Source organism: Protomyctophum bolini (assembly GCF_963924005.1).
Source record: "Protomyctophum bolini genome assembly, chromosome: 15".
NCBI classification, from domain to species: domain Eukaryota; kingdom Metazoa; phylum Chordata; class Actinopteri; order Myctophiformes; family Myctophidae; genus Protomyctophum; species Protomyctophum bolini.
In genome coordinates this window covers 27,218,530-27,242,025 of record NC_137876.1, presented here as the reverse complement: position 1 = coordinate 27,242,025, position 23,496 = coordinate 27,218,530, and the positions used below count along the sequence as shown (strand labels likewise).

General features: G+C 44.7%; 1 protein-coding gene across 1 annotated transcript in view; it reads left to right on the top strand.

The window, feature by feature from the left end:
• The window catches only part of syne2b (spectrin repeat containing, nuclear envelope 2b), a 166,835-nt gene that overhangs the window by 29,508 nt on the left and 113,831 nt on the right, over positions 1-23,496 (top strand). Inside the window, exons 20-44 of the mRNA XM_080783979.1 lie at positions 135-275; positions 502-603; positions 1,298-1,471; positions 1,596-1,754; positions 2,031-5,372; positions 6,476-6,610; positions 7,017-7,142; positions 13,102-13,292; positions 13,727-13,808; positions 14,077-14,177; positions 14,587-14,707; positions 15,122-15,418; positions 15,898-16,493; positions 17,079-17,234; positions 17,656-17,806; positions 18,116-18,274; positions 18,906-19,073; positions 19,313-19,414; positions 19,666-19,866; positions 20,250-20,457; positions 21,366-21,478; positions 21,644-21,846; positions 22,270-22,377; positions 22,703-22,985; positions 23,135-23,464. Of these exons, the coding sequence (XP_080640105.1) occupies positions 135-275; positions 502-603; positions 1,298-1,471; positions 1,596-1,754; positions 2,031-5,372; positions 6,476-6,610; positions 7,017-7,142; positions 13,102-13,292; positions 13,727-13,808; positions 14,077-14,177; positions 14,587-14,707; positions 15,122-15,418; positions 15,898-16,493; positions 17,079-17,234; positions 17,656-17,806; positions 18,116-18,274; positions 18,906-19,073; positions 19,313-19,414; positions 19,666-19,866; positions 20,250-20,457; positions 21,366-21,478; positions 21,644-21,846; positions 22,270-22,377; positions 22,703-22,985; positions 23,135-23,464 (7,749 nt within the window). The remainder of the gene's footprint in view (positions 1-134; positions 276-501; positions 604-1,297; positions 1,472-1,595; positions 1,755-2,030; positions 5,373-6,475; positions 6,611-7,016; positions 7,143-13,101; positions 13,293-13,726; positions 13,809-14,076; positions 14,178-14,586; positions 14,708-15,121; positions 15,419-15,897; positions 16,494-17,078; positions 17,235-17,655; positions 17,807-18,115; positions 18,275-18,905; positions 19,074-19,312; positions 19,415-19,665; positions 19,867-20,249; positions 20,458-21,365; positions 21,479-21,643; positions 21,847-22,269; positions 22,378-22,702; positions 22,986-23,134; positions 23,465-23,496) is intronic.

Sequence of the window (23,496 nt, the reverse complement as noted above, 5' to 3'; positions counted from 1 at the left end):
AAAGAAAATATAAATACCAAACATTCATTCCTCCATGTTATCAGTAACTGATGATTGAATTTCAAGTGATGTTTCTTAAATGGATGTAGTGTAGTGGTATTTTAAAAATGTATTATTGTCTTGTGCTCCCCCAGGATGTTGTGGCTGAGCCCAATGAAGGAGCTGATACAAGACCTCAGGACCCACAGGCTCTGATCAGAGAAGCTACTCAAATCCTCACGGAGCCTGTAGAGGCCATGTCAGGACCCCTGCGCACCTACAGGAAGAGAATACAGGTGCATTTTACAGCTGTGGAGCTTTTACTACATTCAGATAAATATTACTTTAATGTCTATGGTAATCAGAACACACACATCTGTCTGTCTGTCTGTCTGTCTGTCTGTCTGTCTGTCTGTCTGTCTGTCTGTGCATGTTTATAAATGGAATAATTGATATACCGTGCATGCATATCTCTGGCAAAGTCTGTGATTTCAACTGACTTTCCATGACTCTGTTGTCTAGTTCATGATGAGGAAAGTGAAGGAAGTGGACCTGGATGCCATGTATCCTTCCCCAGAATGTTCAGCAGACCAGTTACACAAGCTGAAGTTGGCAATGCCTGAGGTAGAGACACATCTATTCTCTTCTTACTTCTGTCTATAATAACCATATTATAGATCACTATAGAGGGGACATCCAGCTTACCCGAGCACTCCCATGGTTAAAGAATTTATGTTGTTCTGTTCTGTTCTGTTCGTTGCCTTCTTTTTTTTTTCTTTTTTTTTTTTTTTAAACTTTTTATTAATGAAAAGTAATGAGAATTACGATACGTTTTAACAGCCTAGCATATTTTCCGGAAGTTAGCATATTTTCCTATGGGACCCAGCAATTACTGGCGATAGCAGGCGAAGAGGCGATAGTTTCTTCGCCTGCCATGGACAGACGATGGACGGCATTGTTCTTGTGTTGCTTTGTTTACCGTCCACCTGGAACGGTGATACGTTTACATTACATACTGTAAAAACAGCAGGAACGCCCACTAGGAGATTTTTATCGCCCAGAATCGCTGTAAAACAACTGTGCCTGTCTAAAATGACAACAAAGTAGACATTTGATTATAATAGCTCCAAGAGAACAAACCATGCTAGGATTATCTATTTTTTTGCTCTACTGAAAACCATAAGGCACAAGGTAAAATGACAATAAGTCATGTTAATATGTTTTGCGATTGCAGGATTGAGTGCTGAAGCCAAAGTGCCTGCCACCCAAACAACCATAATTTACACATTTGTATTCTACGCATGTATTATTTCTCTAGGTGATGCAGACACTGTTGGAGTCCGAGCAGGTGTGTACAGAGCTGCAGCACAGTGTGTCATGTCTGGAGAGTCGTCTGGCTGAGCTCCTCCACTGGGAGGCTGAAGCCAGGGAGCTCTATCCGTACCTCAAAGCTGCAGAACGAAGACAGAGGGGACAGGACCCACGAGCCAGGGTATGCTCTAGTCCAGTTGGTCTCAAACCAGTGGTCTGGGGACCACCAGTCCACCAGTCGATGTAAATCGTCCCACCCCTGGGCGAAAGCACAAGTGCTAAGGATCTTTCCTCTTCTGCCACAGGAACTGATATCTAGAGGTCTGCAACTGGAGGGTCTGGTGGTGACAGAGGAGCAGGACCTGCAGATGATGGTGATGACGGGCCAGAAGACGTCTCCCATCCAGTACCTCCATGCTACTGCCATGCAGGATCGAGTACGGGCCGCCATGGCTCAGTCACAGGCTAGTAGTCTTAAAAAATATATATTAATCCGTGCTTTCCATCAGTTAACTATAATGGTTGGTGGCACACCTTAGTTTTGTGCTTTGCATGAGATGAGAACCAGCCTTCGGTACTGTACTCTCTTTTGAATATATTCAGTTCCTGCATCTCAACTAGACTGATCTTGGCATATTTCTCCTCAGTAGATTGCCTAATACTATGAATAGAGGGATGAATGTCACTCTTTTACTACCTGATTGTTCATTATTACACTTTGCATCCTGGTCCTGTTATAGGAAACGGTAGGCCTGCTGAGTAGCTTGGGAGCCAGGAGAGACAGAAGTAGAAGCCCTCCAGAGGAACAGCCTCCTCCACCCAAGATCTTCATACAGGCGGGTGAACAGGTTCCTCGACCCCCAGCAGACCCTTCCTCATCCACCCAACAGACAGTAAAACAACAGTCTCTGGTGCCAAAGATAGTGGTGCAGGAATATAGAGAGGAAAAGATGAGCTCTCCGCCCCTGCCGTATTCGTATGCGCAGGCTGTTACCCGGCCTCAATCACCACCAGAAGCCAGGAATAACGGTCACACACAGGTCTCACAGAAACCACCTCAGCCACCACATCAGCAAGAACAGAGACAGAGAGAACTACAACAACAAGAGTATAGACAAAGAGAACTACAACAACAAGAACAGAGACAGAGAGAACTACAGCAACAAGAACAGAGACAAAGAGAACTACAACAACAAGAACAGAGACAGAGAGAACTACAGCAACAAGAACAGAGACAAAGAGAACTACAACAACAAGAACAGAGACAGAGAGAACTACAACATCAAGAACAGAGACAGAGAGAACTACAACAACAAGAGCAGAGACAAAGAGAACTACAGCAGCAAGAAGAACATAGACAGACAGAACTGCAACATGAGCAGCAACTACAGCAGCCGCAGCTAAAGCAGAAACTTCAGGAACCTCCTTTTAGCCCCCAGGATCTTCAGAGCAGAAAAGCTAAAGGCAGGAAATATCGTCCCTGGCTGCAGATGAAAGCGCCACATCAGGCTGCTTCTCACACAGTGCCGTCTCCTAGTCCAATTCAGTCACCTAGTCCTGTTACGTCTCCTGTTACGATCCAGTCACCTAGTCCCATTATGTCTCCTGTTACGATCCAGTCACCTAGTCCCGTTATGTCTCCTGTTACGATCCAGTCACCTAGTCCAATCCAGTCCCCTAGTCCGGTTCTGTCTCCTATCCAGTCTCCTAGCCCGGTTCAGTCTCCTGTTCCAGTCCAGATTTGTGCTCCAGCACCTAGCCACACTCAGCCGAAAGGAGCTGTGGCTTCACCACCACTACCTCAACAACAACAACAACGTATTCAGCAGCAGCAACAACACATTCAGCAGCAACAACAAGAACAGATTCAACAGCAGCAGCAACAACAAATACAGATTCAACAGCAGCAGCAGCAACAACAACACATACAGATTCAACAGCAGCAGCAGCAACAACAAATACAGATTCAACAGCAGCAACAACAACAACACATACAGATTCAACAGCAGCAGAAGCAACAACAAATACAGATTCAACAGCAGCAACAACACCACATTCAGCAGCAACAACACATTCAACAGCAGCAGCAACAACAACAACAACAGGTACAACGGATGCAACAAATACAACAACAAAAAGAACAGCAACAAATGGAACAACAGAAAATTCAACAGCAACAACAGCAAAAACAACAATCGCAACCACAGATCCAGATACAGGCACATACACAGCCTCAGTTGCCTGTGAAGACACAATCCCAGCCTCAGCTTCAACCTCATACATGGGCTCCAGCCACATGTCAGTCTCCTAGTCAGCCCCAGGCTCAGCTCCAAGCTCCAGTACAGACATGGGCTCAGGTCAGATCGTCCTCACCTATGCAGGCCCATGCCCAAGCTCAACTCCAGGCCCAGATTCAACCTCCGCTGCCGTCCCACATCCAGATGCGTAGTCATCCTCAATCATGGGCCCCAGTGAGGTCCCCAATACCTATGTCAGCCCAGTCCCCCACTCCAATGGCCCAGCCACAAACACATGGTCAACCCTTGGCTCAGCCACAAATGCAAGGTCAGCCTATGGTCCAGCAACAAATGCATGCCCAGTCTAGGCCTCAGGTACAAACCCATGCCCAAACTATGGCCCAGCCTCAAACCCATGGCCAGCCGCAGAGTTGGTCTCAAGTTCGAGCCTCCTCCCCCATGCAGCCTCACCATCCACAGGCTCCAACTCAACCCCATCCTTACCCCCAGGGTTACCCACATGCCCAGACTCCCCAGCAGTGGGACCCCCAGCAAAGGCAGCCTCTTCCTCAAGCTTTTCCCCTGCCCTTGGGTCAGACTCCACCAGCACAAGCTTATCCACCTAGCCAAGCTTCACCACAGCAATGGAGACCAGCTGGGCCACAACAAGTACCTCAGCAAGGACCCCTTAGATATCTTCCTCCAGGAGCACCATACAATCAACCTCAGTCGCAAGCACAGGCCCAGCCATGGGCTCATCCACAGGCCCAGATGAGGCCCCAGAGACCCATGCAGCAACAGACACAGGCTTATAATCTGACTCAGATGCAGCAAGGCCAGGTTGTGCAACAATCTTGGGTTCAGAATCAGCCACAAGCCTCGCCCCAACAGTATCCTCAGCCTTATCCTCAGCCTCATATCCAACCCTATCCACCATCTCAACCACAGCCGCAACGCCAACCTCATCCCCAATCTTCTTCACAAGCACAGTACCAACCTCAGCCCACGCCTCAGTCTCACCAGTCTACCCCACAAACTGCTCAGGTCCAGCCATGTCCGCAACCCAAACCTCAGGCTCAGGTGCCACCACAACCAAAACAGCCTCAATCACCTCCACCGGCCAAGATCCAGGTTCAGTCAACTACACTATCCAGGACCCAGGCCCAGTCACCTCCACTAGACCAGACACAAGCCCAGCACCCTCTCCCACCAAAGACCCAAGTAGAGTCACCTCCACCAGCCCAGACACAAACCCAGACCCCTCTCCCACCAAAGACCCAAGTAGAGTCACCTCCACCAGCCCAGACACAAACCCAGACCCCTTTCCCACCAAAGACCCAAGTAGAGTCACCTCCACCTGCCCAGACACAAATACAGCCCACTCTCGCACCAATGACCCAAGCACAGTCACCTCCACCAGCCCAGACACAAACCCAGACCCCTCTCCCACCAAAGACCCAAGTAGAGTCACCTCTACCAGCCCAGAACCAAGCCATGTCACTTCCCCCACCAATGGCCAAAGCTCAGTCACCTCCACCATCCAACACCCAAGCCCAATTACCTCCCACACCAATGACCCAAGCAGCACAATCCAAAACGCATCAACCCCAACCACTCCAGCCTCATGTCTTGCAGACCACCCCCGAGTCCCCAGAGCTTCGTATCAACCCTCAAGCTCTGGTCCAGGCCCCTCCTCAGGCCTATACAGAGGCCTATGCTGAGGCCCAGGCTCTGGCCAGGAACGGTTTTGAGGAAGCCAAGCACTGTCTGCAGCAGCACATTCTGGAAGCTATTAATGTCTTCAAAGAAAAGTGCATCTCTTCTGAACAAGCATCTGTTAAAGAGGTAAACGTGATTATCAGTGTTAACAATAACATTATAACTTTCCATCTTTAGAACTCAGCTTTGCCATTAGTCATTAGTAATAGTGGTCCTATGAACGGACAATCAACAATCATTGGACAACCATTTCAGAACCCACCATACCTTTAACTGAAAAAGTATGTAATTATTTTTGTATGACACATTTGTTCAATTAAGAAGAATTTGCCATAGAAATTTGCCTTAAAGGACCACTTCACCAACTTTCAACCTATCATCATACAATTAATTAGTCCTCAGTCCTCTCTAGTGCTCACTAGATGGCACCAATTCTGTCTACTCACTCAGTGTCTCAGAGGAGGGCTGTGGACAGTTCAGAAACCTGCCTACCAGTGGCATCATGGGTAGACTAGACATTAGTAACTTAACTTTATATGTATTTATTGCTGCAAGAACAATGGCTATTTCAGTATGCTAACCTTCCTGGAAGAGAAAGGCTGTAGTTTCTATTGGTTTGTATCCCCATCGATTATGTCATTGGTAGGCACTGCAGGTGTAGGCATAATGAGATTTAGTGAGGACCAATTATACAAAGATAAGGTTGAAAATGTGTGAAGTGCTCCTTTAATTTCCAAGGAGAGAAGCACACTGTGCAGTTTTATTTTTTGCAGAGGGTTTTCTCAGAGGGACCTTAATAACCAAAGGCAGAGATTGTTTTTTGAGTGGTGCAACCACTCCTACAACCAGCAATGTCCGTGTGTATGTGTCACCTACAGTATGTATGTGTTCTTCATGTATGTGACGTTAATGAGCACCATATAATGAGTACCAGTAAGGGCACTGTTGTGCCATTCAGAAACCGAGAGAGAGAGAGACAGTGCTGCACTGTTGCCTGCTAATGAGAGAGAGAGAGAGAGAGAGAGAGAGAGAGAAAGAGAAAGAGAGGAGGAGGAGGAGGAGGGGGGAGTTGCACCACTCGGTTCACACGGGTGTGATTTTTTTTATTATGACCAAGTCTTTGAAAAGAAACCTACAAATAGGAAATAATAGCTCCCAGCATACACATACAAAATAAAGACATCTGGGAGGAGATCTGCTCATTCATTCTGTCACTGCTTCTTTCCCAGGAGACTCTGAGGGCTCTTGACCCTGAGCTACTTGAGGAGTTCCTCAGGGCAGCTGAGGGCATGGAGGCCTTTTGCACCCCATTCCAACTCAGAGACATGGAGTTCTTCACCCAGTCTGTCAGGACACAGTGGGAGGTAATCTAAGACTTTAACTGGCAGGGTTCATGTAACTGTACATGGGATATTAAAAAATATATATATAGAATAAATACATAACTGAGCATGTTTCTGTTTTAATACATTACATTAAAACCAAGTTATTAACAGCAGAGTAAATGTCCCTAGTACAAGCGTGACCCAGCAATATATTTTTATTCTAAATTGATTGTGTGTGTGTACTTATGTCTGTACATGTCTAAAAGTAATTGTGTAATAATTGTGCAACGGCATGTTGTGCCTTACTCAGTATTTTTCTTCAGATGGAATGTGTCAGGTAATTGGGCTGGCATGGGTTGCTTACATTTTGTAATAAATCATCTTATTATGTGTTCTAACATGTCCTATTATTTAATGTTTTATTTATCTATTTTTTATCACCCAGGCTGTGAGAGCTGACCTCGCAGCCTTTTCCCTACAGTTTAAGTTTGAACAAAAGACGAAAGCATTTATTACGGCTGTTTTGCAGTGCGAGGCACACTTAGGCACCAGATTTGCAGCTGAAATACAGGTACCTGTAGCTCCGTCCCTCGTGCTGGTTAGCAGGCATGCTAAGGTGGACGGGAAAGCAGCCAGCCTTTTGGATTCATATGGTAACATGCTGTATGGTGAACAGGGACAAAGCTCGCTCTTTGCATTCATAATTTCTGTTTCTCTCACTTCTTCTTCTATGCTTTCGTGGAGATTGTCTCAATGGGACTCAATTGGTAAACACAATTATTTGCTTCTGGTGTATATTGATTATTTTAGAGCAGATGTCCTCAACTGCACTGGAAGCAGGATTGTACGAGGTCAGGACTTCTTGTTTGACTACATTACTTGATTTTTGTTACAGTATATCAGAGGCTGTGACTCAAATTGGTTGGTTGAAATGCTGACTTAAGTAGTTCATAATACAGTAAAATGTTTCATGCTATACAGTTCCTTCATGTGACCAATTTTGAAGGCAGCCTTTGAAGGTAGCTAATCACACAGCGAGGCAGATACGGGATAGATGGGCAGACTGGGCGCTATAGGGACACCTCAATGTCAAATTTGCTGTTTTGGTCTTAAGTAATGTAAATTATACATGCACGTTACATAATTTCTGTGCTGTCCCAGTTATTCAGTTTATCAGATAGGTCTGACTCCCCCCTATGTGCATGCATTTAGCCTAGCTTGATGTGTAATCAGGAGCCAATTGTGCAGCCAATTGAGGTTCAGTAATTTCAGGTGTGCAGGACAGCAGAAGTCAGTTGTTCTCCAGCAGCCTAGGAGCAAGCACACACACAGAAGCTGCTACTATCATTCTTTGTTTTTGGCTTGAAACCATTTCTTGTAAGTTTGTTTGTGTACAATTGCCTTGACTCATGTTTTGTAAGCTTAATCTGAGTTGTTTTGTTTTATTACATGGGATGCTAATATGTTTAATAATTGATTGCTTAGCTTAAAATATGTGAGGTAGAGTGTTAATTTAATTGCAAACTACTGAATGCTTAGCCTAGCATGTGCAGCATGTTATTGAGCTGATTGTGTATTTTATGTTTCTATTTTTACAGTTTCACTCATTGTTTATGAAAGTTGACCACCGGCATCTCAATAAAGGCAAACTGAGATGAATCCTGACTTTTATTGGACTGAGTTTGGCTGGCTGTTGATTTGTGTCACGGACGACACCCTGAGAACAGTACAGTGAAAAAGAACTAATCTACAAGCAAGACAAGCTTTGTGGTAGTAGACTATACATACGGATCCTGCATCAACATGTCTGAAGACGTCAGACAACCGGCCTCTGCGGAGGAACATAAGGCCAACGTTACTACAGTAAGAACTACAGATGTGAAGGACCACGCGTCAGAGAAGGGTTCACGACATTCTGGCTCTTCACGATCGTCACATCGTTCCGGCTCATCAGCTGTACTAGCAGCCGCCAAAGCACGCGCTCGGGCTGAAGACGCGCGTACACGTGCACAGTATATACAGCATGAAATGGCCATCAAGCTCGAACAAATTAAACTGGATATATCACATCAGCTTGAACGAGGAAAATTGGACGCAAACTTACAAATCATACAGCATGAAAAGGAAGCAGCCGCAGCTCAAGCTCAGGCTGAAGTACTTGAGGCTGCCGCAGAACTTGAAGATGTGGTTTTGAGGAAGTCAGGCCACGCCCCTTCACTACAAAGCACCATGGAGCGAACAAGAAACTACGTAATGGAACAAGCTCACTTCACTGTAAGGTCTGAAGCTGGCACGAAAGGCTCATGCAAGGGAGAGCCGTTCCCACAAAATCAGTCCCATTCAGCCCACCATGCAGTCCATGATGAATCATTGACTCATACAGACCCAACATTCCAGGGAAATATGTCCTCTCAACCAAAGCTAACTGAGCAGAATGCACTCAACCCTCTTCCTTTTGAGTCCAGACATACGGATGGACCTCTGCTGAGTGCATACACTGCAGCCAAAAACCAGCCAAAGCCAAGCCCTAATTCAGCTCCCCTTTACCAGTCTCGGCCGAACACAAATTTAGCAGTCAATTTTAAACTTCCAGCTGATAGCCAGCACCACCCTAGCTCATACTCAATTTCCCCTAACCTGCCTCGGCTGAGCTCACACTCGGCAGTTGACCTCAAGCCTCCAGCTGACAACAATCCCCGAACAAGTTCTTACTCAACAGCCCATCACGATCCCCAAGCAAGCTCATACTCCACGTCCCATAACCAACCCCGGCCAAGTTCACGCTCAACACCCCATCTCCAGTCTGAAGGTCAAGACATGTTTGACTTTGCTAGGTTTTTAGCACGCCGTGAACTCGTCAACACAGGCCTCACAGAGTTTGATGACCAACCAACGACCTATAGGCCATGGAAATCTGCTTTCCTCAACGCAATTCAAGGCCTAGGTGTTACACCTAGTGAGGAATTGGATTTACTCACTAAATGGTTGGGTAAAGAATCATCCGAGCACGTGAGGAGGATTCGGTCCGTCCATGTGGGCGACCCTGCCGCAGCTCTAAAAATGGCCTGGACTAGACTAGCCCAGTGTTATGGTGCACCCGTGATGATGGAGAATGTGCTATTTAACAAGCTTGAGGCCTTTCCTAAAATCGCCAACAGGGAATACACCAAGCTTAGAGAACTTGGAGACCTTCTAATGGAGGTACAAGCAGCCAAGGACAATGCATATTTACCAGGGCTGTCTTATTTGGATACTCCAAGAGGCATCAATCCAATAGTGGAGAAGCTTCCCTACTATCTACAAGAGAGGTGGATTTCTCACGGCATGAGGTACAAGGAGGAAAACTACGACTGCTTTCCCCCATTCTGGTATTTCACCAGTTTCATCTGTCAAGAGGCAAAGGCAAGGAACGACCCTAGCTTCAATTTCCTCAGCAGTAACCCCACAAAAGGTGACAGATTTTCACAAAACAATCAGAGAATGCCTGTTGCTGTCAACAAAACTGATGTCTCTTCCTCAGATGAAGAACAATCTCCCAAAGAAAACGACCCAGGAAAATGCTGTCCTATTCATAACAAGCCTCATCCCTTGAGAAAATGTCGAGGCTTCAGGATGAAGACACTAGAGGAGCGAAAAGCTTATTTGAAGGACAATGGAATCTGTTTCAAGTGCTGTGCATCCTCCTCTCATCTGGCACGAAATTGCAGTGTGGCAGTTAAGTGTACAGAATGTGACAGTCAAAACCACTGCACTGCCCTTCACCCAGGTCCACCCCCTTCAACCTTTCAAGCATCCAGCCCCTCAGCAGGTGATGGCGGGGAGGAAGAAGCCTCATCCTCATCACCAATGGTAAACAGTGCTTGTACAGTGGTCTGTGGCAAAGGACTTAAAGCCAAGTCCTGTTCAAAGATTTGTTTGGTCCAAGTCTATCCACATGGTGAGCAGGAGAAATCAGTGAAGATGTACGCAATGCTCGACGATCAGAGCAACCGATCGCTAGCGAAGTCGGAGTTCTTTGAGCAGTTTCACATCAACGGCTATGCATCTCCTTACTCACTGAAGACCTGCGCTGGCATTACAAACACAACTGGGAGAAGGGCTGATGGTTTCACTATAGAGCCTGTACATGGAGGAGTCAGTTTGTCACTCCCAACACTGATTGAATGTAATGAAATACCGGATGACCGATCCGAGATCGCTACACCTGAGGCAGCCTTCCACCATCCACACCTGAAGCACATTGCCCGAGAGATCCCAAAACTGGATGAGAAAGCTCAAATCCTTCTGCTGCTAGGTCGTGACATCTTGAGAGCACACAAGGTGAGGAAACGAGTAAATGGACCTCACAATGCCCCCTTTGCCCTCAAGCTTGACCTGGGGTGGGTTCTAGTAGGCGATGTGGACAGCTCTCCTACTTCAAAGATAAAATGCTTCAAAACCAGCAAATTAGGAAAGAGCAGGCCTTCAACCTTCACACGACATGAAAACCACATCTATCTCAAAGAGAAACAGAGAAGATTGCAACAGTCAACAAGGCCTGAGCAAAGGCATTATGTGTCCTCTGAGCTCAATCCAGCAGACCACGCCTCAAGATCGGTTCCTGCTTCTCAACTTCAGAGCACAAGTTGGTTTACAGAGCCAGATTTCCTCTATAAACCAAACACATGTCACCCTACAACACAAGCTTCCTGTCAACTGGTGAGTCCAGAAGTAGACACTGACATTCGCCCTCAGACTCAAGTCACCACATCTTCCACCACCGTGAAAGACAGACAACTTGGTTCCGAATGCTTCGAGCGTTTCTCCACATGGGACAGTTTGCTGAATGGAATCGCATCACTCATATATGCAGCCCGCACTCTCCAGTCCTCCCCTGTCACTCCTTCACACAAATGCACTGGTTGGCACCGGTGTGGACAGCCGCTGGTCTCTGATGACCTTAAAGCCCAGATGGGAAGGTGTGCGACATACTAGTCGAGATTTCCAAAGATGGATCACAGACCTACAGACCAATCACGGAGGTCGTCCTTCTGCTATCAAGAAAAGATAGATAATTAATGTGTTCTGGTATCTTATAGATGCCAGGCGGGGAGTGTGCTGTCCCAGTTATTCAGTTTATCAGATAGGTCTGACTCCCCCCTATGTGCATGCATTTAGCCTAGCTTGATGTGTAATCAGGAGCCAATTGTGCAGCCAATTGAGGTTCAGTAATTTCAGGTGTGCAGGACAGCAGAAGTCAGTTGTTCTCCAGCAGCCTAGGAGCAAGCACACACACAGAAGCTGCTACTATCATTCTTTGTTTTTGGCTTGAAACCATTTCTTGTAAGTTTGTTTGTGTACAATTGCCTTGACTCATGTTTTGTAAGCTTAATCTGAGTTGTTTTGTTTTATTACATGGGATGCTAATATGTTTAATAATTGATTGCTTAGCTTAAAATATGTGAGGTAGAGTGTTAATTTAATTGCAAACTACTGAATGCTTAGCCTAGCATGTGCAGCATGTTATTGAGCTGATTGTGTATTTTATGTTTCTATTTTTACAGTTTCACTCATTGTTTATGAAAGTTGACCACCGGCATCTCAATAAAGGCAAACTGAGATGAATCCTGACTTTTATTGGACTGAGTTTGGCTGGCTGTTGATTTGTGTCACGGACGACACCCTGAGAACAGTACAATTTCAGACTCAAGAAGTTTATCCTTCAACTTCTTGTTTATGCCCCAAAATGACTGGATGTAGTTTTGTAGCAATTTGTAGATTGGACCTTAATCGTTGAATGTTCTAATCATGTATACTTGACTTAAAAATATATAAAAAATTACATTTTGGACAAAATTGTCAATTTTACATGGAGGTGCTGCCCGGTCCCTATCGCCCACCTATCCTGTTACCAACAAGACTGGCAACAGGCAGCTGCCCTCAGTTTAAGACACACACAGTTTGTGTTCAAATTAATTTAGCAAAATATGCAAAAACTCGATAATCATGTTAGCTTAATTTTTTTTAAATCATGTTACATTAATTGACATGCTCTCTGTGGGAGAAACAAATAACAACATTATGATACTGTATATAATATACAACAAAATATAAAAATAATGGTTTATTTGGGATGTCTGAGATCGATTCGGACTTGAGGCTCTTTGCTGCATGTCCATATTTCTCTGTCCTTGTTTTCCTGTCTCGCTCCTCTGAACACTATTTGAATAAAGCATGAAAATTCCAAAAAATAAAGGAAGGCCCACTTCTGTCGGCTGCTGATGTGTTGCCATGTGGGTTGGATTTACTGTACCCTTAAATTCTTGTTTTCTTCCCATAATGAATAATGGATATTTTCCCTCCCTCCCTCCCCTCATGTTTTTCAGTGTATTAAACATTAATTCATATTGATCAGTCAATTACACAATTTTAGTTGTGCTCCTTGCTCTGCTTACCCTACACTTCATCTGCCTTTGTAGGGCAGATGATTCAACTCTTAAGAAAAAACTTTCTATAAACTATTATACTGTATGTTTTGTCATGGTTACCAGGCCTGTTTCTCAGTGGAGGGCAGCTTAGCCCAGGCTGGACAGCACCTCCAGAACCTAAAGGAACTGTGTGACACATTGAGCCCGGAAGACGCACACCGCCTGGCCCAGGCTCAACTCAGAGAGTGTGAGAAGAGACTGGCTGCCATCCAGCGGCAGTTCAGTGGGGACGAAATGCCACCTTCTGATGCTGGGTGAGAGGCTTACCTTAGTGTGATGTAGTTTTACTTGATTTAGTTTTGTGTACATTTTATTTGGTTTGGTGTAAGTGGAACATAGTTTAGCTTAGCTTGTAACTTAATAACTTTTCCATTGTGGAGAATGGAGATACAGTAGTACTATTTGTCTTCTTTTTGGTTGGTTGCAGTTGTTTTCTGAGTAAAGGCATCACTTTGCATGAGGTTCATCAGAAACCAAGCAAGAGTACCATTAATTAAACCATAACATGGTTTAGTATATTATACTATACAGTACTTTGTTGTCTGGGGTCCTCCAGGGCCCAATCCTTTTATTTTTCTCCTATACAGTAGCTACCCCTGCTTTTACATGCAAATGAGCAAAAGAGAGATGAAGCCCAGTGGTCATAATATATTTAATCTTTTATTTTCTTCTCCATTTTCTTCCCCAGGGTTCCTGTTGAACACAGTCAAGACCTGACCCAGCAGCAAGAACCCACAATGTCAAGTGACAAACATCAAGTTTCAACTGAGGTGCCAGTTATACTCTTCTCTCTCTCTCTCTCTCTCTCTCTCTCTCTCTCTCTCTCTCTCTCTCTCTCTCTCTCTCTCTCTGCGTGCGTGCGTGCGTATTTGAGCACATTAAAATGTATTTATTCAGGAAGGGCTTTGCAGAGAAAACATATAATTCTTGCAGTAGCATATACATTCAGTTCACAACACATGCACATGGGAGTTGCCCAGTACAGCCACAACGGTTTGTTATTAAGCTGTCACTATTTGGTTTTACTCTGTTTATCAGGTACAGCAAGTGATTGTGAAGAAATCTTTTGTGGAAAAAAGGGTGATTGAAAAGCAGCCTTCTTTAGAGGAAGATCTGGCCAGAAAGGAGGCTTTGGAAAGGTAGACTTAATTTCTGATTATTGTTACAAATTATTTTGTAATGTCTGTAAGCAAATATGTCTGAGAAAAAGAAGAGATGCTATAATTGTCGTTACAATTACTATGTACAGTATGTTGTTTTAATAGATTTTTTTATATACTTTTTGAGACGGAATATGATGTGTGTAAATATTTTTTCAAAAGTACATACAGTTACTGTTTTACTACTGTTCAAGCTTCACTTCAGTGTAGTAACATTTTGTATTGTTATTTCATGTTAACACAAATAAACAGACAACTACAATGCCATTTTGCATTGGGTCACCATCCACAGGACCACAAATGACATTATGAACTAAACGAGGCAAAATATATGATGCATCAATACAGTAAAAATCCTTCATCGATTTCTTAACTGATGCATTCCCAGATTCGAGAACTCTAAGAAGGCCCTACAAGCCCAGTTGGCAAAAAATGAACAGAGCATCCAGGATGTCTCCAACGACTCTCTCTCTCTCAAAGGTCTGCACACACGGCTGCAGGAAATACAGGTACTGTACAGTGCTATATATTATATTTAGCCTACAACTTAAGAAGCATTGCATGCAGTTTATCATGACAGCACAAGATGACAGACTAACTGTTAATCCCTGAAGCGATATTGGAACAATAGGACCTTTAAGTAATAGGATATCAAATTTAGATAAAGCTACACTCGAGTCTCTACAGATTATACAAGATATCAGCGGCTGACCGAATGCTATAGTTATTGCATTGTGAATTATAATTGTATATATTTAGTTATTTTTGGTTGTACCAACTTTCACCATGACATTTTTTACATAACCTTCACAAACATGGCTTTAATCTGCACTTGAAATAAGACACATTCACAGCAGCTTGTACAATGATATTGGGTTGTGACGGCACCTTCTCGAGATCACTGTCCTCCCTTCCCCTCACAGTTCCTGCGCCAGGAGACTGAGGCCCTTTGGTCGGACTTCAATAACCAGTGCTCCCAGCGTTCCCAGGCTGGGAAGGAGGGGCTGGAGCAGGACAGGGCGGAGCTCAAGGAGCAGTGGCGGAGCCAGCAGGGTGACCTCCAGAGGAGAGGCAGCTCCCTGGGTGCCGCCCTCAGACAGATCGACTCCACAGAAAACCACATGGTGGACTTCACGGACAGACTGGACCGGTACCTCCGTCAGCCCAAAGACGTTACCAACTTTACCCTGGCTAGTACCAACATCCTCACTGATATTAAGGTCAGTGTGGTTTGTTTTCTCTGTTGTTCATTTCCAGTGGCTGGAACAGCTCTGTCAAAGCTATTATTAATTTGGAACAGCTGTGTCAAAGCTATTATTTTGCTGAAACACTTTCAGCATAATATATTTCTTCAGTTCTTTGTTTCCTTTCTGACAGCAATTAGATCACAGTATCCAGAACAAGTTGGACCAAACAAAACAAACTAACAAACATTTTGACACTAATTAAAAAGTTACACACTGCAGTGTATATGGCTTTGTCGAGTGTCTTATCTATACGAACACAATTGGCCTGGGGAGGTTTGCCGGTCAGGGAGGGTGATAATTGTCATTGCATGCACTCCCATGGTTGGCACCTGTCAGCAGAGAGGCTCTACATCCTCTTGGTGGGGGCTCCACAATCGGACACTGGCCAGTAGCAAAAAAGAAAAAGGGGTATAAAAATGAATAATAATAATAATACGTTTATCCTCTTATAGGTACTGGAAGGCGGCATCCAAAGTGAACTGGACCAGTTGTCCCGTCTGGACTCCGAGTCCAGCGACCTTGACCCTCGTGACAGTGCTCCTCTGATCCGTGAGGTGGAGACCCACAGGACCAGCTTGGACCAGCTCCGCCAGCAGGTCCGCAAGAGCGAGGCAGCCGCCCGTGCCCTCGACCGCTTCCTTATGTCCCTGCGCACTGTGGACCAGGACATCTCTGGGGTGCAGGCTGCCCCCTGCAGCGACCCCACTGTACTGCAGGACTGTCGCTCTAAGTTGACCCTCATCAGGGGAAGCACGGATAGCCTCAGAGACAAAGCCCCACAGCTGGATCTCCTTCTCCAGGGAGCCAGGCTAACGGTGACCAGGGACGGTTCCCCGGCCTCCTGTCTGGACATGGTGGCTGCCCTGGTACGGAGGCTGGGGGAGGTGGACGCCGGGCTGGCTACCCAGCAGCAGAGTGTCCAGAAGGAGACACAGAGCAGGTCTCTGGGGCTGAGGAAAAGGACCCTACTGGGAGAGCTGAGGAAGATCCAGGAGCATGCAGAAAAGCAGGGGTTGAAGGAACCCACCATGCCTGCTGTACAGCAGAGGTGTGTGTCTGTCTGTCTGTCTTACTGAAACTACATTTTCTCTGTTACACAGGTTTGATGTGTCCAGGATGTAAACAAAGCTACTTGTGGGAGTCAGAGGCACGTTTCTCTTTTCACACAGAGAGAAAAAGAAGACCATTGGTTCATCAGTTAGGGGCTGTGGAAAAACCCTTGTTTTAACCAAAAACTGTCTGAGATCTGAGATAAATACATTTTTCTGAATCACTCAAGAGTTAATAATATTCACATAAACCGTTATGTTTTCTTAACCAGTAGTATTATTCACACATCTGCTGCACAGTTAAATTCCTGATGTGTTGGTCTTCCATTAAACCCAAGATATTCTTAACACACTATGAGAATGCATTCGGTGCAGAGCAGTGGTTCTCAAACATTCTCATGCCAAGGGCAACACTGGTGTGGCCTTGTTGTGATAATGGGCTGTGATTGGTGTGTAGAAATACATGGCTAATTACAGTAGAAGCACTTGTTCAATGAGCAGACTGACAGCTGATTATTACATCTGAGGCTGCATGAACTACCGCAATGCTTCATTTATGTCAACAATAACCCTGTGTTCCCCAGGCTCCGAGCACTGTCAGATCTGGAGGCCCAGCTGCAGGCGCAGCGCTCTGAGCTGCAGAGCCTCCAGGAGGCGCAGACCTCACCAGAAGGAGGCGAGAACCCCCTGAAGGAGGTGGAGACTCAGTGGGAGGAGACGCAGAGAGCTGTGGCTGACAGGTACTGGAAGGCTGGAGTTACTGTCTGGACTCCTTAACCTTAAGACAGGGAAAGCATCTGTCTCATTTTAGATTTTAGCTACAGTATATATCGTCGGGTGGAAACCTCATATGTCCAAAACTGTTACTTTTCAGGATTCAAATTCAAGAGTAGCAAAAGTAGAAGATCTACAAGCGTGAATCGCATTGCTTCACACCCTGTTTCAAGCTTGTGGATCATCTACTTTTGATGCTTTAGTGTGATGCTGTAGTATGATGGTTTCTGCCTGAGCAACATAGGTTTTTCAGAAAACTGTTTAGAAGGCTTTTGTAGAATCGGCCTCAGGTTGTTCATTGGTTAAAAGACTGGACAGAGAAAAGTGTCACCTTTTCTTACTTTGATCATATTTTATTCAGTATTGTTATACTTGCGTCTGCTGCAGACAGGAACAGTGCAGTGTCTTGATGGAGCTCCTGAAGAAGTTCCAGGGTTGCCGTAGTTACCTTAGTAACACCATGCAGAAAGCCGAGCAGACCACCAGTGAGCAGGCATCCTACATGGGCAAGGAGAACCTGCAACGACTTATAGCCAAGGTGACATTCATATCACATACAGTAGTGTTGATTTAAACTTGAGTTATACGGTATGTTCGCTCTTAAAGCTGATAGGGTGGCAGTTTCTCAAGTGAGTTTTGCTGTCATCTCCACTGATGGGTGTGGTTTCATGCAAATCGTGGTAAACTGTGGATTTTGACTTTCTGGAGTGAAAGAAAATTGCTGTACACATCACATGTTCTCATCATTCTGCCACTAGATGGCAGGAACACACTGTAATAAAATTAATATTTTGTGCATGTGCACATGTGTATGTGTTTGTCTGGTTGTGTTTGTTACTGTGCCTAGGTCCATGTTATTAAGGAGGACTTGAGTGGCCTCGGGGAGCGAATGGATGAGATGAGAGGCGTTTGCAGACAGCTACAGTCCCACCTCAAGAAGATCCCTGACTGTAGCGAGACTCCGTTTGAAGCTGAGGCTGATGTGCTGATGGACAGCTGGCTGGATGTACGCCCTCCAACCATTAGGCTTATATTTAGTCTAATGCAACATCATTCTGTCCAGCTGTGGGCCAAGATCCCAAATACCTCACACATAATTCATTGGGACAATGACTGACGATATAAGACGTCATGTGTGTTGATATAAATACAGTGGGTTCCCCTCACTTCACACAAGTGTCATTTTTGAGATATCCTTTTTTGATCCTAATATATACAGCTTTTGTCCCCACACGTTCTCATATTTGCTATTGACAATGAAAGGAGAAATTAGGTCATATGCGCCTCAAATATGACGTAAATTTGTGGCAACACAAACATTAAATTCCAATAAAGGGAAAATGTACGTCATATGTACAGTAGACAAGCAAATCGGCTAACCAATCACATATATTCAGTTGTTCATGAGATGATGTATGATGATGTATAATGATAAATTATTTTGTTTCGTTTAACTAAACTGGATGCTTGTTGGACCTGAGCTGAAATGGGCTGCCAGTCTGAGTTGAATGAATTGATCCAACCCCAGCTGGACAGAACAGAACTGTAGTGAACTGTATGTAAACTTTACAGAACTAAAGATACTTTATCTGCATCCGGACGTGACTGTATCTGCATCTGTTTTCTTGGTATACCAGGTAACAGAGAAGACAGACTCGTACATGGACAACCTGAAGGTAGGCCTGGAGCTGTGGGAGAAACAGTTGATGTTGGGTGGAGAGGTGGATGTCTGGGCCGGAGCCAAACTGGCCCTGTTCGCTGAGGGCCACCCCTTCCACAGCCAAGAGCAAGTCCTCACCATGAGAGTAAGATCCACATACTTGCATATATTTTTGCTTCCATTCTCTATTTTCCTGAATTATGGTAAAGAGACAAGTTGAAGATGAGGTTGTCTGATTTACCTTAAACCTGTAAAATCCAGAAAACCCAGTCCACACCCGGGATAAGCCCAGGGATTCTGCTGCAAGCGGTTGCATTGCAAATCCTTTTGCAAAGGCTTTAAGCTTTAACAATGATTTTTTTTCTCTCTCTTTTTTTTTAACAGGATGAGATCCATTCTCATGAGGAGAACATTGAACACTTCCATAAGAAGTCCATGGAGATCCAGGAGATGCTGCAAAGCCAGGAGGCTCCACTGGAGCTACAGGTGAAGATCTGGAACGGGTTTTCTCAATGTTGTGTCCATATTGCATAGATAGAGGATTAGCAGTGGAGCGTTCTCGCTCCACTGCTAATCTAGACTAATGATAAAGGTGTGTGTTTGTCACTTCATCTGTCTGCCCATTGAATGATCCACTGCCAAAATTCACCAAGCATATAACTTTCATATAACTAATGGCACAATGCATCAGTGGCAAAGTCATAGTCTGAATGTAATCTTCCTGTCTTCCTCCTCAGGTGATGGAGACCCAGCTGAAGAAGAGGATGGAGCAGGTGAAGGAGCTGTATGCTGACAGTACAGATGTGTTTGAGGAGTTAATCGCTGTGAAGAAACATCTGTCAGAGCAGATTGCAGAGTGCCAGGTGGCCATAGAGAACACCCAGGTCTCTATCAGCCAGATCAACATGTCAGAGCCCAAGGCCAACGCCACCATACAGGTGCAGTTAGTAGCTCTTTATGCTGCTAAATGTTTAGTTGTTACTGAATATGTTGCATTCATGGATGGTTCGCCCTCTTTTTTTGTCTTTATCACCTTCTTCATCAATTCTGGGTTTTTCGTAGATTATCCACTTAAGCCCTATATAATTTGTCGTACAACAAATGGCAAAAAATAGCAGATCTCCAACACAAACATTTTATTAATTATTTTGCTCAAAACAGGGATGCCGAGGTTAAAGTGTTTAAGAAAGCAAAATACCTTTCTCTACAGCTGCAGTGCCATTTGTACTATATTCACTGGTTTATGTCTCATCCACAACAGTATCGCCAGTACAACCGAAAGAAACTTTGACTGTACCTTACGTTGTTTCCCCTCCAACAGCATCTGTGTGATGATCTGGGGGCGCAGGAGGAGCGTGCAGAGGCTGTGTTGAAGGAGGTGGGGTTGGTGTCCAGTGTGGCTAGTCCTCAGGTGGTGGAGGTTCTGTCTACTGACTGTACCAGGCTCAGAGAGACCATCTCGCACACCAAGGACAGCATCCGCCTGAAGAGAGTGGAAGCAGAGAAAGGCCTGCTCAAAGTCATAACAGGTCAGAGTTAGATTCTCATTTATTTATTACATTATTAAATTATTAAAGTTCTATATCATATTTAAGGTATAATGCATCTGACAGTTTGATATATAAAACAGAAATGACAGGACAACCAAGTTGGCATTTATTTTAAGATTATTTCCAAGAGAAAGCATGGTGGGTCCAGGAATGTGTGTTGTGTAACACATAATCACAATCAAGAGTTTTCAAGACCATCTTTATTATCACAGAGGGGCAATTTGTTGCACAGCCAGTGCAGTAAATAAACACACCAATCAACACACAAACACAAGACAAGAAACATAGAATGATATAATGTTATTCAAAAGGCCAATAGCAACAGGGAAATTTAGTTTTTCATATGCAACCAAATTGAAATAACTTCAACTCACATCATTCTCCGTCTTCACTGTCCCTTTGCTGTCTCTCCACTGTACTGTCAATTAAAATAGAAACTAATGTACAGTAGGAGGAAGTAAAGTCCTTACTCAAAACAACTAAAGAAAAAGTGCAGGATAAAAAAAGGGAAGACGCGCTAAAGTGGACACTTTATGTCCTGTCATCATCATCATTATCATTACCTGACAGCAGGAGCGAGAGCCAGGATGACATGAGGATTTCTTTATTTTTTCAAGCGGTTGAAAATGGCTCCACTAATGATCCCTTTGTCTTTCTTGGATTCAGACGCTGTGTGAATGCTAGACTGAACCAACACTAAAATGCAGTATATTTCATGCTTTTGAAAATGCCACGTGGAGATATTTTTCCTTTTTTTCTTTACCTCTGTCAGACAAAGAGCCACATGATAAACACCCATTTTCTGGATTTGAAAATGTCACAGACGTTTCAGAGTAGTTTCTGCCTGGTATTTCTCTCGGTAAACGTCTCTTCTGTCTCTCTGTCAGATGACAGCCAAGCATTTGAGGAGTGGTTCCAGGATATACAGCTATCCGTCAACGAATGCTTTGAGAATCCTGAAAGCAGAGAAGATGTGGCCACTTCCCTCCAGAGACTGACTGTAAGTGGATGGATGGAAGGATGTATAATGTGGATAATTAATAAATTAATCAGGGTTATGAAAGTGATGACACTTTCTTCCACTATGGGTCCTTTGACTCCTTTCCTTTCTGGTTGAAAGGATCGTCTGAAGTATAAACGAGTCCTCTGGTTTCTGTGCACTAAGGGTTTCCTGGCATCCAAGGATGGAGAGAGGCGTCTGGATCGGCTGAGGGAGCACCTGGAGAGAGCCGGAGGACAGGTCCCTCCTCAGTCACTGTCTCAGCTCGTCTCCTGGCTGAAGGAGCAGGGCGATGAGGTGGCCACCTTCAGAACTCACTGTCAGAACAGACAGAAGCAGATGGAGGCTGCCCATGGTGCCTTAAACAGGTAACTTTACCTGTTCCTGTTCTTTCACTGCAAGACTGGAAGAACAAGCATGAACCATAACGTCCCTATTCTGGACATGTCATAACAGGCAAACATGAGGTGAAAATAATGGATGAGTGTGAGATGTGCTATAGTTTTGCAAAGAAATGTAGTGTCGAGGGAAAAAGGGAGGGGACCATGTTTAGAGCCATGGGGGACCCCAGTCAGTATGGTATGCTACATCCTTCATATACGGTTCAATTGGTTAATATTCAGAACTGAAATTCTGTATGCTCTCAATGAATATAATGATACTGTAATAAATCCTGGCCAACCTCTTGATTATGTGATGGGAATGTGGCATTGGCTACACATTTTTCTGAAACCAACAACAGTAACTTGCTCATCAAATATAATTTCAACGTTTTGTGTTGCACTCTCCAGTCTGCAGGAGCAGTATGAGAAGTTCCGTGATTGGCTTCAGACCCAAGAGAAACAGTCACCTGAATCAAACCAAGTCAGCCGACTTGTCAAAGGCCTTCACAATGAAAGGTACTGTAATCTAATATTGTGTACTGTTATCATAATGCTTTTTATTGTATATTCAGTCACCTCACAACAAAGACTCCCCAGGAGACCATCATCATACTTGACTTCAAGTGATCGTTGATGATTAATACTATATTAGAAATGGTGGTACTGGATCAGAGACACATTGACAGAGTCAAGGCACCGATGATATCTAATCTGAGGTTTGCTGAAGGTGTACAGTATATGGAGCTGGGGACAGATACAGTATGTTAAATGATACTGAGGAATTGGTTGTGCACTCAAGACTCAAGCAAGTCAAACTGTATGTGTCACCATGTCTCCCCAGTGGGAGAGCTGAAGCCCTGTGTGAAGTCCTGGCATCAGTACGGAAACAGGGATTGAGAGCAGACAGTCTGCTGAAGGATGGGGACAACCTCCTACAGCGCTACCGGAACCTGCTGATCCGGCTGGAGAAGGAGTCAGAGTCCCAGAGCAGCCTGCAGGGGGAGTGCGACAGGTTCAGCACCCACGCACAGAGTACCAGGACGTGGATTACAGATTTGATCCAGCCACTCTCCTCCCAGACCAGCAAGACCCTGCATCCCGAGGAGAGGAAACAATGTGCACAGGTCAGTGAATAAGCATAAGAGTTTCTGCCCTCTAAAAGTAAAACATTATATTTGAGGGCCCTTTCATTTTCTGTGTGTCATGTTATTGATGCTCTTTGAGTGCTTTAATGCAGCTTGCTATGAATTAATTTCCTCCACAATGTCTCCAGACCATCCTGAGGTCCAAGGCTGAGGGAGACTCCAAACTGACAGAGCTAAAGAAACAAGGCGAGGTTCTGTGTGAGAATGATAACTTGGATGCGAGCAAGAGACGAGAGGTGGAGCAGACAGTCAGAGACACAGAGGAGGAGTGGAGGAATGTCCTGCAGACTGCAGAGAAGACTCTTCACAAGGCTGAGAGACAGGCTGTCGAACACAGAGACTTTGAAGCTTTCAAAACCCAGAATGACAGCATCCAGTGCTGGATGAGAGACCACAAACACAACCTGCAGTCTCAGGGTAGTCGCATGGACACTGAAGAAAGGCTACAAAAAACACAGGTATATTGGCAATACCTTTAACCATAGAATTA